We start from the raw sequence: 14,292 nt of genomic DNA on the forward strand, positions 1-14,292 counted from the left end.
TTAAGACCACTCTATATATAATGTGGGAACAAAAATAATTAGTTTCCAAAAAACCCAAAATGTTTGATGCTCTTCGATAATTTTTTGTGTGATGTCTGTGTCATTTCATCGCGGTAAACCACAGCTGTCCATATTTAAAAGAGAACAACACATCAAAGTTCATCTCACTACTATGTAGTGCTTTATTTCACAGGCAAAAATGAACAATGTAGGGCGTGACAGTCTGCCACCTTCCCTAAATATACTACTTTTTGAGGTGTGAGAAAACACTGCATGTGATAAATAACGTCTTTGGTGACACCGATACACAAACATAAATACATTAACTTAAATATTAAACCTACTAGTATTCACAAAAGATACTGGCTGTGTGCTAGACGCCCTTTAAATACATTCATACACAAAACTCAAGTGACAAACAGAAACATGCTCCCGCTTTAAAGTGCTTTGCATGGTAGTAACAACACAACTGACCTTTAGTATCAACTAAAACATTTAAAGTTACGCTCACACACACACGACTTTAAAAGATTGTGTTTATCGCTTCATCACAAAAACAGTGTGTGCCCAATGCTGATGCACATTAGCATGAATGCTAACGCTTGTGTTTTCCTTAACAAACCAAGTAAAGGGGATAAAGGTCATTAAAAATACGCAATACACAGAGGACAGCACACAAAAACACAAGATCAGGGCCAGATACTGACGCACTTGTTATGCTCCATCCCATGTCACCAAGACGTTCACGAAAAGATCAATAAATAGCTAGTTAAATAGTCAAATAAAAAAGGAATGTGATCAATACGAGGCAGGTAAAGAGGCTCCCCTTGCGCGTGTACACAAAAAGTACAGATTAACCAGGCTCTCAGCAGTTTAAAAGCCTTTTAATGATCAGTCACGAGACATTAATCAGATCCATTACAGCAGAGAGATGGTGTTGGATGGATAGAGAGAGAGTCTTTAAGCAGATTAGTCATTATTATTACTACTTCCTATGATCATCTTCAGAAAAAGCCATGAGAAAAGAAATATATAGGAATAATTTTTTACAGTTGTCAACACCATCATGAAGAAATCCAATTTAAATAACAGTATATATATAGTGTGAAAGGTATCAAGTAAACTCAGGTTTTTTGGTCGGTTCTCTGCCTTTCTGGAGCGAATTGAAAGCACTTTGTCCTATAACATAATGGGTTTTATGAGGTTGGCCTGGATACTTTGCAGAAATGAAAAGTTTCTGATGTTTAAGTAGGATTACGTCCGCTATTTTAATCCCCAGACATGGACTTTGATGTCTCACAGCATTCTCCTGACATCCACAGACCCCCAAAAAACTTGGGTTGGCTGTTTTTTAAGACTACTTTTCCTATGTCTGTTGGGTATTTTTGGTGTGTGTGTATCCACCCACGGATTCAGACATGATTATTATAACAAAAGGGAATTCTTAAAATACATGACACGGATGGAGAGTGTTTTTGGAAAGGCCGTGTTCCCGAAAGACTTTGGCACGCTCGCGCCTCACATTTTGGTATAACTAGAATCTTTAATTAGAGTTACAAGAATGAGCTTGAGAATTACCTAAATGAAACCAGCCAGTGTGTGTTGGGAACGTTTTTAAGAGGATTTATGATATTAAGAGTGGTGTGTTTTACTAAGAAAACAGCTTTTGCCTTTATAATGCAAGTCTACAGGGTCAAATGTAATAAATATCTCAAAGTTTATTATAAAAATGGAAAGGTGTGTCTACAAATATGTACTAATAACTATATTAGGTAACATTTTTGTTTAAGTAACAATTCTCACTATTAATAGTGGCTTTTTGCCTGTCTTTTAATATAATATTAGCTGTTTAGTATTTATAAAGCACATATTCTGCCCAATATTAGTCTACATCCCTAACCCTACCTAATACCACAAGCCAACTACTACCTTAATAACTATTAATAAGTATCATATTAGGAGTTTATTGGGGCAAAAATAATAGTTAAAGGTTTATTAATAGTGGGAATTGAAACATAAAATAAAGTGTGACCATAAAAAGTGTGACTGTGTTTACAGGTGTAAGTCGCTTTGGATAAAAGCGTCTGTTATATGCATACATGTAAATGCAAAAAGCTTTTAGAAAACGTTGTGCAAACAGAAGACAAGCGTGCTCATACGGATTCGTGAATTAAACTGAATATGCTGTAGTATGCATGCCAGGCCAGTAGATGGCAACGTTATATTGTAGAGAAACACTAGGTGCATACACACATATGGTCCTGTAGTCGACCATTGTTGTTTTGGTCAGTTTTCACTTTGCATTTTTGCACCCAAAATCCAAGATGCATGATTTTTGTGCTTGTTTTTAGTTTTAGTTTGTTTCATCATTATCTGCACATGCACATATTGTTTCTTTAGTTGCCATCTGACTTTGCATGCACAATACAGCGTATTTAGTCGTTTTTGCATATACACTCATGACTCAAAAGTGATTTGGCAATCAAAATGGGCTAGTTCCGCCTGTGTTTAGGAGCTGGTTCATTTCTAAATGAGTTATAAGCATCAATTAGAAATGCTCAGAAAGGTCTTGGGTCTGTTTATGAAATGTGGTAAGGCCCAGCATGATTCAGTCGGAGTGGAAACTGAGACCTTTAGGATTATAACTCATTCTCGTGACTTCACGTGAAGTGTAATATTTCAGGCGCCAGACCTCAGTGCTCTGAAAAGAAACAATGTGTTAATCCAGATTCAGCAACAATTGCTACTGCGGGTTCAACCGAGGGACCACTGTGTTTATAAATTCACAATTCGCCATTGTTTAAAACCCAAGATTTAAGTTGGTGTAGGCATTCAGGTAAGAAGGTATCAGACGTCGTTCTTGAACCCACTGTAAAAAAAAACAAGTCTGGTTTCTTCTTAAAATCGTCTTGCAGACACGAGGTGAGAGGGTTCAAAGTCTTTTGAATCACACAGGGCTTCAGATTGACAGAAATCCAATCGCGCACCTTTTTGAAATCCACTTTAGGGGCTCAGATGGTTTGATCAGTGGTGTAGAAGTTAAATAGATGAGTCGGGATATAATGCGGCAGAGCCTGGAGTAATCTCTTATCTTATTAAGACTTAAGACGATAATGCCAAAATTAAGAGTACCAAAAAAGTGTTTCATAGGCACAGAGAAGCCGCCATCAAGTAACAAAACATCCTTTCTGTCCCAAAAAGGCACAGTATACACTCCAGAAAACCAACGCAGAGAGGAGGAGGGAAGAGTCCTACAGCAGGTTCCTATTGCAATTTAATAGACAGATATGTGTAACGCTGTTTTCTTGGTCTTGGTTTTAGCCTCTAGACTCATCCGTAGCTGTGTGGACTGCGCGGGTTGATGGGAGAGTCTTCCCGTCCGCTTTGCCCAACCAGCTGGTAGAGGCGATGGCTGAGGTTTTGTACCTGGCATGTGCCTAGGACGCATCCCACACGCATTAGCTGGGGGTGATGGTGGCTGTGGTGCCCTCGTGAGTGCACGTGACGTCGCTCTCTCTGTTTAGGGCTCTCGAGTGTTACGGTGGACTGGAGTTGGTTCCCTGTTAGGTCTGCAGGTGGCGCTCTGGACAGGATGGCCCTCCATAAAGTGGTGCGATCAATGGAAACACCATGGTCAGTGTTTGAGCGCTCAGTAATGTCTGGAGAGATGGTGGATTTCTCTCTTAGCTCTTGGAGTCTTGTCATGAAGTCCAACCTGTAATGAGACAGAGATAGGAGGTGTAAATATTGCAAGGAAATTGGTATTTTAATACATTCTGAAATACTTGGTTGTTATGTTTCACCCATTCTGATTACATTCAGACATTAGCATTCATTTTCTGTATTGGTCAGACTATATTGGATTTTGCAGATACTGATAATGAGGTTGGACTATAGTTGCTAATAACTTACATTACAACTTAAATTACCAGCATGATTCTGTAGGAGGGGAAACCAAGACCTTTAGCATTTTAACTCATTCTCGTGACTTCACGTAGAGAGACTGGAGTTGTAAACATTTCAAGGAAAATTGGTATTTTAATACATTCTGAAATACTTAGTTGATCTGGATTATGTTTAGCCCATTCTGAATACATTTAGATATTTAGCATTCATTTACTGTATTGTATTTCTCTCTTCATGGATATCCATATACTTTAGATTGTGAGAATTATTTGATTGACTGTTATATTTAGCTATTAGAGGTCGGGCGTTATTGGATTTTGCCGATAATGATTAATTAACTACATTTTTTAAATAAATACTGAATAAAAAAATTGCATAACAAAAATAAATCTACTAAATTAAGGTAAATTAGAGACATACATTGAGAAGAAACGCAAGCATATATGCAAAGAATAAGAAATGGAATTTCTTTTGTCCTTAATTATTATTATTGTTATTATTATTATTATTATTATTATTATTATTATTATTATTATTATTATTATTATTAACATTTGTGATTTGACAGAGATTACAAGAAATCCTCACTTTGAATTTACTCTGGGTTCACTCTGGATTTACTTGTTAGATATGAGGTTAAAGTAAAATGTTAATTATTGTTTTATTCTATAAAAGTTTGATAACCTTTAGTTCAAATCTCAAATTAAAATATTGTAATTTTAAAGAAAATGACAATTTGTTTAATTTTCTTACTGTCAATATTAGGGTTACTCAACCAAATACTGATTTATTTGCTCTTCTGAAGTTAAAATATCAACATCAACATGTTGTCCAAAAATAAACATAAACATGTAGGAAAAACATGGCACTGTTTTTTAATTGACTGTTTTCTTTATTGTGAAGAAGGATCATTTACTGCAGAAACTAAATGTGCAGTTTGGCCATCCGTGCAAATATTTACAGCAAAAACACTTCAGAAAAAGCTGCTCGCTGTTCAAAAAGGGTATGACTCTTTAGGACTTAGCGTACGGCAAACACAGTCAATTTACTCTGGTTTTGCTGTAATGGCGAGACCATCTGCTCTCTGTTTGATTATAACACTGGACATTGGCTTTTGCACAGGCCACTAATTCAGCTCTTGCTCTAAGGATTAGAAAGCAGCAGTTTACAGGTAGTAAGGTGAAAATCCACACGATACATAAAGATCCTGCGATTTTATATGTTTTTTCTTATAATCTTTAAAAATAGGTGCATAAGCATAAAAGAACAGCCAATCTGCACAAAAACTCGAGCTGAAATTGGAGAAATGACAGGGTATTGTTAGGTTGGACCACACCATCTAATCTCACAGTGTCATGTTAAACTCAGTTAAAAAAAGCATGCTGAGTAACACTAAATTTAACCGACATGTCTTTGCACGCACTTTTTTGTGTTTTGAAAGCTTAAAATCTCAACTTTCCAGAAATCTTAGCTACCCTTGCAGTTTGTTTTCATTATTAAAATCTTAAGATTTAGGCATTTTTTGATAAACATTGTGTATTGAATGCATTTCTGTTCTTAATGTAAATCAAATATACTCTTAATATGCCTTTGTAGCATGAATTACCTTTTTAATATCTTCCTTTTTCAGAAAGTTCACTTGTCTCAGTGTGCAAACTATGCAGCCAGCTAGATTTTTCCCTTCTGCTTGTGGTCAACCAAAATACCACCTCTTTAAAATATTATGATTATCTGCGCAAAGTTGCCAGGATGAATAGTGATGCTCTCCCATTTTTATTAATGTTTTGCTATGCCACTGCTCTAATGTGTTACATTTATGCGTTTTCAGCAACAAAGTCAGCTTCACATGATCAAAGTTAAGTGCTTTTGCCCCCTGAGCATTAGTTTCTCTTTGAGCTTGATCCAAATATCAGATGCTTAGGCAGATATAAGCTGACCGTAGACTTCATCCGTTTGCCCTCTCACCCCTTTGAAGACTCCATTATCACACTTTCATGCATCTTTAAAAAAAAAAAAAGACAGCCAGACCACCCTGATTCATGGCTTATCCTAAATAGAAAAGCTTACTGCTTCACTCTCTTTATAGTTCATCGAAGAATCTTAAATATTACAAATAAGAAGGATGTTCTTCAGATGACTAAAAACATTGTCATCCTAAAGGCTTTTATATGTGATATAGCTAAATCAAACTAACTCAGACCAAAATTTAGATTGCTTGGAGTCTTTGAAATGACTTTATTTGTTCTTAAACGAGCAGGCTAAATAAAGTATGGCATTCAGTTTATGAAAAGAAAATATAGAGACCACAAATTCTCAGGTTCTCTGGATTTACATTTTATAGTCATGCATTTGAGTCAAACGTAATTCTCATTTCATTTTGTAAACTACATCTGACATTTCTTCCAATCTTCAGGTAAAAAACATTGACATTTAGAGCATTTTAAATGCATTAAACAATTTTTAGATGACACAACACAAATACTTTAACCTCAGAGGAAAGCAATATTTGGTTGGAATAAACCTGATGTACAAACACAGTAAATAAGAATAAAAACATTTCTTATTCTGCTCTAATAGCTCTACATTTCAATTTTTTTATTTTAATTTGGAAGAAACCTTATTATCCCTTCAGAGAATAAAACTAAATGTTAACATTTTCTCAAACCAATAAGTAAATCCAGAGAAACTGCATATTTTCCAGTGGTCTGTTAATTTTTCCATCGCTGTAAAACTGAACAGACGTGCTAATTAAAAACCTCACCTGGCGACAATTGACCGACAGACCACAATGAAATAGGATCTGTGATTCTGGAGTATTTCTATAACCATAGTGTTCAGCCGGGAAAATTAGCACCTGCCCCAGCGAAATTCAACCCATGTTGGGATTAAGGTGGTAATCATGTTATGCAGAATAAAGAGGCATTCAAAAAAAAAAAAACAAAGACGCAGTTTTGTGCCAAGTCAAATGTGAGACTTCTTTAAGTGAGCAATCAATGTCCTGATGTAGAAGCCAGTATAGTCTTCGGATTTGGACTTTGTGTCTGTCTGATTTAATCTTTAATAATGCAGCATGTTCACTGCCTGCACGCTTCTTATTACTGGCAGACGGCCATGAAAACCCTGTGATGCTTTGTGGGAACATTTTTTTTTGGGTAGGAAAACAATGAGATTTGATCTTTGATTGTGATTTATCCTCCACTGGTTCAGATCAGTCCAGTGTTATTGTTTGTTCTTCCCCTGAAGCTGTGATTTTCACACCGCTCTGAAACTGGTCATGGCTGTTTGAGAATTGGTCATCAGATGGTTTATATTTAAGTCGTAATTATTGTACCTGCGTTCTTTTATGGAAAATCTGACCATAAGTCACACCAAATGACCTTCTCTGGTTACCGTGAGGTGTTTATTCCGTAAATACCACCTTCTGTCCTGGTCTGTCCACACTGACACATGACATGTAATGACACATAATACCTTTTAAACATCTTATGCTCAGGAATAATTAATGCTCAGCACTGTATATATATATATATATATATATATATATATATATATATATATATATATATATATATATATATATATATATATATATATATATATTTATATATATATATATTTATATATATATTAATCGATATTTATTAATCGATATTTATTAATCGATATATATTAAATTGATTGTACTTGAAAAACTATATAACTCCATTTTATTCTAAACTAATACAATTCTCATCTATATATATTTAACATATTAATACTAATGATCCAAATTAATTCAGATTTCTAGCAGTCATCCTGTATCAGAAGGATAAAACAACTATGCTATTCATGCAATAGTATGCTTCGTAGCTTAAAATCTGGGTGTTGACAGTGGAGATATAAAGAAATAAAATTGTGCAAGTGCATCTGTTCAGAGAGCTAATTGCTTGAGTGCTTTAGTTTAATTGACCACGTTAGATTAGTTCACGAGGGATGTCTTGGGAATCTGACCCTTATTCCCTATGTCTCCGTATAAAACATAAAATACTTAAAGGCATAGTTCACAGTTGTTGAGGGTAACTAAATTATGACAGTTTTCAATATTTGGGTGAACAATCTCTTTAATTCTTGGAGAAATGCTGCTTTAATTGTTAAACTTTAAATAGCAATAAGGAAACTTGTTTTAAGAGCAGCAGAATCAAGTGAAAGCGATCACAGCATTAACTAGGGGGCTTTTAAAGCACTCACTCCCCTCGTGTGTGTTTGTTTTTATGGTTTTTATAGTTTCTGGTCAGAGTGGAAACGCCGCTTGAGGATGAGGAGAAAGGAATTCGGGTCTTAGTTACTAATCCAAAGCGGAATTCTGTCTGACGGATGACTTTTCCCTTTCACCTCGAGCAATAATGACCAAGCAACGTGGTGTAAAATGCTAATGTTTATGTTGTAAACGGACGACTGCATAACTCAAGTCCAAACACGACCAGCCCTGACTCCCATTGAGTGTGAACAAATGTCTAACCGTAGGAAACTAATATCTAGTACAATATGAAAACCAAACAGCATCTTTTTAACAGACTTATTTATCTGAAGTCCTACAATACATTGTAAAAAATGATTGGCTACTTTAAATAAGTGAGTAACTACAGTGCTTAAAGCAATAGTGTCTGGAGGCAGCCTTTATGATGCAAGCTGAGATTGCATTGCTTAGAGATGCAGTGTCAGACAATACACACTCTATGAAGCTACCGATGTCACTGTGAGGGGTCGGGTTAGGTGTTAGGTGATCCAATTAAAAAGCACTAGATGCAGCTCAGATTGCATCTGCAACGAATCTGCAGCCAGATCCCTCTCGCTTTAAATGCAGCAAGTTGATTTTACTTTAAAATAGCCAGCAAACCCATTGACTTATGTTAACTTTTATAAATATGCATATAGTTTTGTTTACTTAATAATTATAAGACAATGAGATTACTCTCTTTTTTTAAAGTGAAGCCAGCTATTGGCTTTTTACAGTATAGAGTAACGTGGACTTCGTTAATTCCTCTTTATTAATGATTATGGAGGATAAACAGTCCAAGATACAGTCAATACAGAAATCCGCCATACAATTCATCATTAATGTCATGGAATATTGGACTTGATAGTCCAATTAAGAACCATTAAACTTCTATATAATGGAAACGTGCTTTACAAACATTTAAAATGTGCTTCATAATCCAAAAATATATATATATATATATTTGTAACCAAATGCTGATTACATGTTCTTTTGGGCACCTGAAATGGCCTTTCTAAACCATTGCTGTGAAAGCCACTTTATTTTTAAGAGCGAACCGCAAATCTATGCCACAGTGGGACGATCCAATTTCCAGCTGTTGTTTTAAACCTACAGTACATTTGACTTGTCGCTTGGCTCCTGTCTCTGCATTTTTTCTTCACAAACTAAACCTCAGCATATTATGTAAGGAAGAAACCTAGGCTAGCTATTCTCAGAGACCCAATTGCTTCCGAAATTACATTTAAACCAGCAAAATAGGCCCCACTAACCGCCATAATCGATTCTGGGACAGCGTGTCAAACTATAAAAATCTCTGAAGGTGTCACAAAAGCTTCTGTACGTTCTGTGTACACAAACGAATGGTTATCGAACATTAAGTGAGTCCATGTAAAGAACACGGAGTTCTCCGTGACAAAGCAGGACGCAACGGAGAGATATTGAATGCTCAAAATTAAGATATAGACGCTTCCATCAACATTTTGGGAGATTTGAACCATCCCTAGTTTGATTGCATCCTAATAGCCATCTTGGTAAGTAAACAATTATGAATTTCTCATTTTTTGTTGAACTGTCTCTTTAAAGGCACCTGACATTATTACTGTAATCAGAAACTGCAAGTTTATCAGTTGTTTATTGTGGCATTGTGACTGTAAATCAACCAGTCAGATGTCTGTGACTCAATATCAGTCTAATGACCTCACCAAATATAGCAAAGACCGGTATCAATTGTACTGTAAATACTGTACGCCAAGGACAAATACAGTCCTTGCCTTGACATTTCGATTTTTCACGTGACATTGTTGCACTTTAAAAAATGTAACGACAAAAAGTCACAGCGACAAATATTTTGATGTTGCTTTAACTTATTTTAACATGTTAATCGAGTTTCAACTGCAAAGTTTAACTTAATATTTTTAGCCAGCTTGATTGATCTAAGTTGACATGACTAGAAAAGTTACTATGATTCAACTTAAAAATGTAAGGCGACAAGATTTTTTTACAGTGTGGGTGGGAAAGAGCATTATTAAACACTATAAAAGCAGCTAGATTAATTCAATTTACTCAAAGCCTGTATTATTATCAGTTTATATATATTCCTCAATCCTCAGATCGACAAAGATGAAGAGAAATGGACGATTCAGCAAGACACAAACTGGGCAAAGCAAGTGTCAACCAGAAGAGGGCAGAAAAACACTCATCCTCAACAAAATCATTCCTTCTGAGTACCGTCATCAGTCATCAGCCAGCAATAAGGACTTGACAAAGCATGTCGTTGCTTTACTACGTTAAACTGCGGCTTTCAACAGCAACTGCCTGAGTATCCTATTTCAGAGATTTGCTGCCAATCAAATCAGCATTTTGGAATAAAGTGTAGACTTTTAATCTGCTATTAAAACTATCAGAGAAATGTGCACTTTTATCAGCCGTATTCACTCTTTGCCTAACCTTGACTCAGAAATGACGCAAGTGTTTATCATTGGTGCTAAGAAAAGTAAAACATTGTACAGTAATTTCCATCCTTTCTGAAGGGATGACATTCGCAATAAAAAGTCTTCTTTTAATCACACGATGAGCCCCGGTGTCTTCTGGAAAGTGACTAATGGCTTGTTTTGTGGTGTTAAATGCTAAAATTGCATGATGCAATGACTTTCAGTGCTTGCCTTATGTAAAAGGAAATAACATGAAGCAAATAAGTTAACAGTAGTTGTGGATTGAACATAAAAAAATTAAGTTGTCCCAAATTAAACTCAAAAATTGTGCTGTTTCAGCTCACTTTTGATAAGTAGATTGAACAAACATCAAACATAATTTTTTGGAGTGTACACACTGTAAAAAGTTACTCAAAAGCGAGTAAACCAATTGCCTTAAAAGCAACAGGTTGAATCTACAATAATAATGTAAAACGCATTTATAAAGTAAACCCAATGTAACTTGAAACTGTCAAGTTGACAGAATTTTTATAATTATGCTAATTGTACTCACTATTTAAAAAATAAAAGCAGACCAATCACTTTTTTTTCAATACACCTTTATTATATTTGTTTTTTCTAGCTTTTATAACTAGCATAATGACATACAGTAAATTAAATCTGCTCTTCCAGACTCCAGTGTGTCTTCTAAATTCTATACAGACTATAAATGTAGATTTTATAGACTTAATGATGCGCCAAATATTTAATATTTTGATAATTACAGTAATTTTTGAAAACAGACGTGCTAAAATAGTCTGACACTTTAAAAAGGGATTAGTGTTGGGTAAAAAAGTTATATATTACAATTTTAAGCCTATCTTACTTAATAAAAATGCAAAAATAACACAACACATGCATTCACACATTTAGTTACTTTTAAAAAGTGACTTATATTATATATCAGAGGTCTTTTTTATTTTACCTTGAATTTACTCTTCAAAAAAGAAACTGCAGATCATTTAATAATAAAAGTTATCCCTGGTCACATTTGTGATTGATGAAATATTACAAATGGAAATCTCATTATTAATGTTTTTCTCATTATTAGGCATTTGTGGGGGTATTAAATGAAATCTCAATAAATTCACATTCACTTTTAATATAATAATACTTGGAAATCTGCCCTTTTTTTAAACAATGTGACTCATTTTAATTTAATCCTCACAATGAGGCTTTTCCCCCACTCATCACGACGTTGACATTTCTATTGTGAACATAATCTCAAAGAATGTCAAATATATAAACACACATATTTATTCACGTTTTAACTTGCTTTTATTGGTGGAGCTTTGGCTCATCTTTCACTGTAATTAATAAGCTCTGATCATGTGACCCATTCAAATTGCATTCAAATATTCACAATCATTGTAAATAAAAATGCATATGATCTAAGTATCTATTAAGCATTTTTTAATAGGCTATACACAGTGAAACACACATACTGATCATAAACTGGTACTGTAAAAGTTGGTTTTCTCGCAGCAGGCGGGTGAATGGTGGGATGCGTGCGTTTATACAGTCACGTCTACCATCATAACTGACCTTGCTCATTGCAACTACAATCTCTCGCGACACAACATCCTCCCTTTGTGTAACAAACTTTATTTTGTATATAACACATCCCTGGTGCCAGCCTAGTTATAATAAATGCTGGTAGATGCTACAGGTCCGCGATTCAGCAGGTGCGTTTAACTTTTTCAAGGAACAAAGATTGAAATTGTTCATCCGACTCTTTTACGCGAGTCGATTCTTTTGAACTATCAGTTGTAAAGATTCACCGACGCAGCATTAAAGTTTCGTTAAAGCCACATGTTGCTTATATATATGATTATCTGTATTCTGTATTGTGATTTCATGTGTCCAAATCAGTTTAAAGAAACATAATAAGGAATCGTTATCATGGTTTAATGCACCCTTTAATAAAACTATATTTATCCAAATCAATTTACTTTGTCCAGGACATCATTGTATCTGTATTTGGTGGCTATTCAATAAAGTCGCTTAAAATTTCAGACCATTAAAAACAATGATTTGCTGTCTTTAGTTTGTTTGAATATTGGTACAGTTCAAATAGGCAAAAGATTCGACTCAAATGAACTGTTCATTTAATAGGCAGTGCAGCCGTTCATTCATTCTTCAAATTAGATTGGCTTACTTCAGCGCAAAAGTTTGCACATATACAGACACACTAGGCCAATATTAAACAATCAAAAACACAAATTAAATAGACTGAGTAACAAATATGAGACCGATTCTTACCTGTTTCCCACCGGTAGAGCCAGCAGTTGTGTGGAGAGCAGGCTGATGCAATACACAAAAACCGGGAAAAGCGCTCTCATTGTGGGATAATGGAATGATATTCTCACGCCCCCTTGCTCTGGAGGGGGCTTCCAATGCACCTGGACAATATTCAATTTCCAGCTAAACCTCCAAGTTGGAGCAAAAGTCCAACTCCAGGGTATTGTGCTGTTTGAAGAGTAACTAAAACAAGTAAAAAAGGAGAAACATTAATTAATGCATTTTTTTTGTTTTGCCAAAGAAATTGATACCATTACGCAAGCCTCAACATATTTGTATAATCACATGCTAACTTTTAAACGCGTTTTGTTATTTTAAGTACTTAATATTATGCACTCAAACTGAAGAGCGCATTAATGCGTAAACTCTAATTAGTTGCCAACTAATTAGCTCTACAGCTTTTCCTTGAATTTGATTTAAAAGCATTGAAAGTTATGTTTATATTCATGTGCATCATATGTATATATAAAGTTTACTGACCTTTATCTCAGGTTTAGTGCCACGCGCAATACTGGTCTGGAGATATTTTCCACTGGTGCGCACGCACGCGCTCGCCAAGATCAAGCTCTCGTGAAGTCTGAGGTTCATCTGACATTGACTCGTTTAAATATGGACTGGGCGGGACTTCAGTTCCATCAAAGGTGTGTCGGATGCCTTAAAGCCTCCGAATCATCCAGTGAGTCACTGTATATGGGCGAACTTGATTGGTGCCAAATATAGAGTTACTCCTTTATCTTAGAATTTTTAGGGCAGCTTGTAAATTGGTTATGGATATAACTTATTTAGATGAGCATAGGTGTCTTTAATAGGTGGCATACACAAGTTTGTGATCAAAAAAGTAATTGTAGCTGTAAAAAAAATGTGTGGTTATACACAATTCCTTTATGCAACCTATTTTTTTTTTTTTATACAAATTTAAGAGGATTGAACATAAAACTATTACGTTATCCAAAAAAAAAAAAAAAAAAAAACTTAAGAATTGTGTCGATTCAGCTCGTTTTCAATTAGTAGATCAAACAAACAGCAAAATATATTTATTTTTATGTGTAATTTGAAGGCATTTTCACCCAATGCACTTACATTTCTCATGTGTTTATCTCTAGTCGTTGGCTCGAGTGTGCAAGCAGGATAAGATGCTATGGAGACCGGTTGATTTCCCCAGAATTTCAGGAGGGCAAGACGCCCTCACCCTCGAACGCAAGTAATCATGTGCATTTTAGTGATAATTCTTTAAAATAGACTTTGTTTTTACAATTGTGTCACAGAAAACAAACCATTTGGCACTTTTGTTGCAAAAGAAGTTGTGATATCATCTGCACAGTCATATTGAATTATACAAAAGGCCTAAATTTAGTGTAC

General features: G+C 35.1%; 1 protein-coding gene across 1 annotated transcript; it reads right to left on the bottom strand.

The window, feature by feature from the left end:
- Positions 1–2,199: 2,199 nt before the first annotated feature.
- Positions 2,200–13,454, bottom strand: adm2a (adrenomedullin 2a). The gene is made up of 3 exons (NM_001130135.1): positions 13,414–13,454; positions 12,895–13,116; positions 2,200–3,715 (listed from the first exon to the last, which is right to left on the bottom strand). Exons 2-3 carry the CDS (start codon positions 12,972–12,974, stop codon positions 3,331–3,333), a joined length of 465 nt encoding a protein of 154 aa, NP_001123607.1. The 5' UTR covers positions 12,975–13,116; positions 13,414–13,454; the 3' UTR covers positions 2,200–3,330.
- Between the last annotated feature and the right edge of the window lie 838 nt (positions 13,455–14,292).

This window comes from Danio rerio, chromosome 4 (genome assembly GCF_052040795.2).
Source record: "Danio rerio strain M-AB ecotype USA chromosome 4, GRCz13ab, whole genome shotgun sequence".
Classification (NCBI taxonomy): Eukaryota; Metazoa; Chordata; class Actinopteri; order Cypriniformes; family Danionidae; genus Danio; species Danio rerio.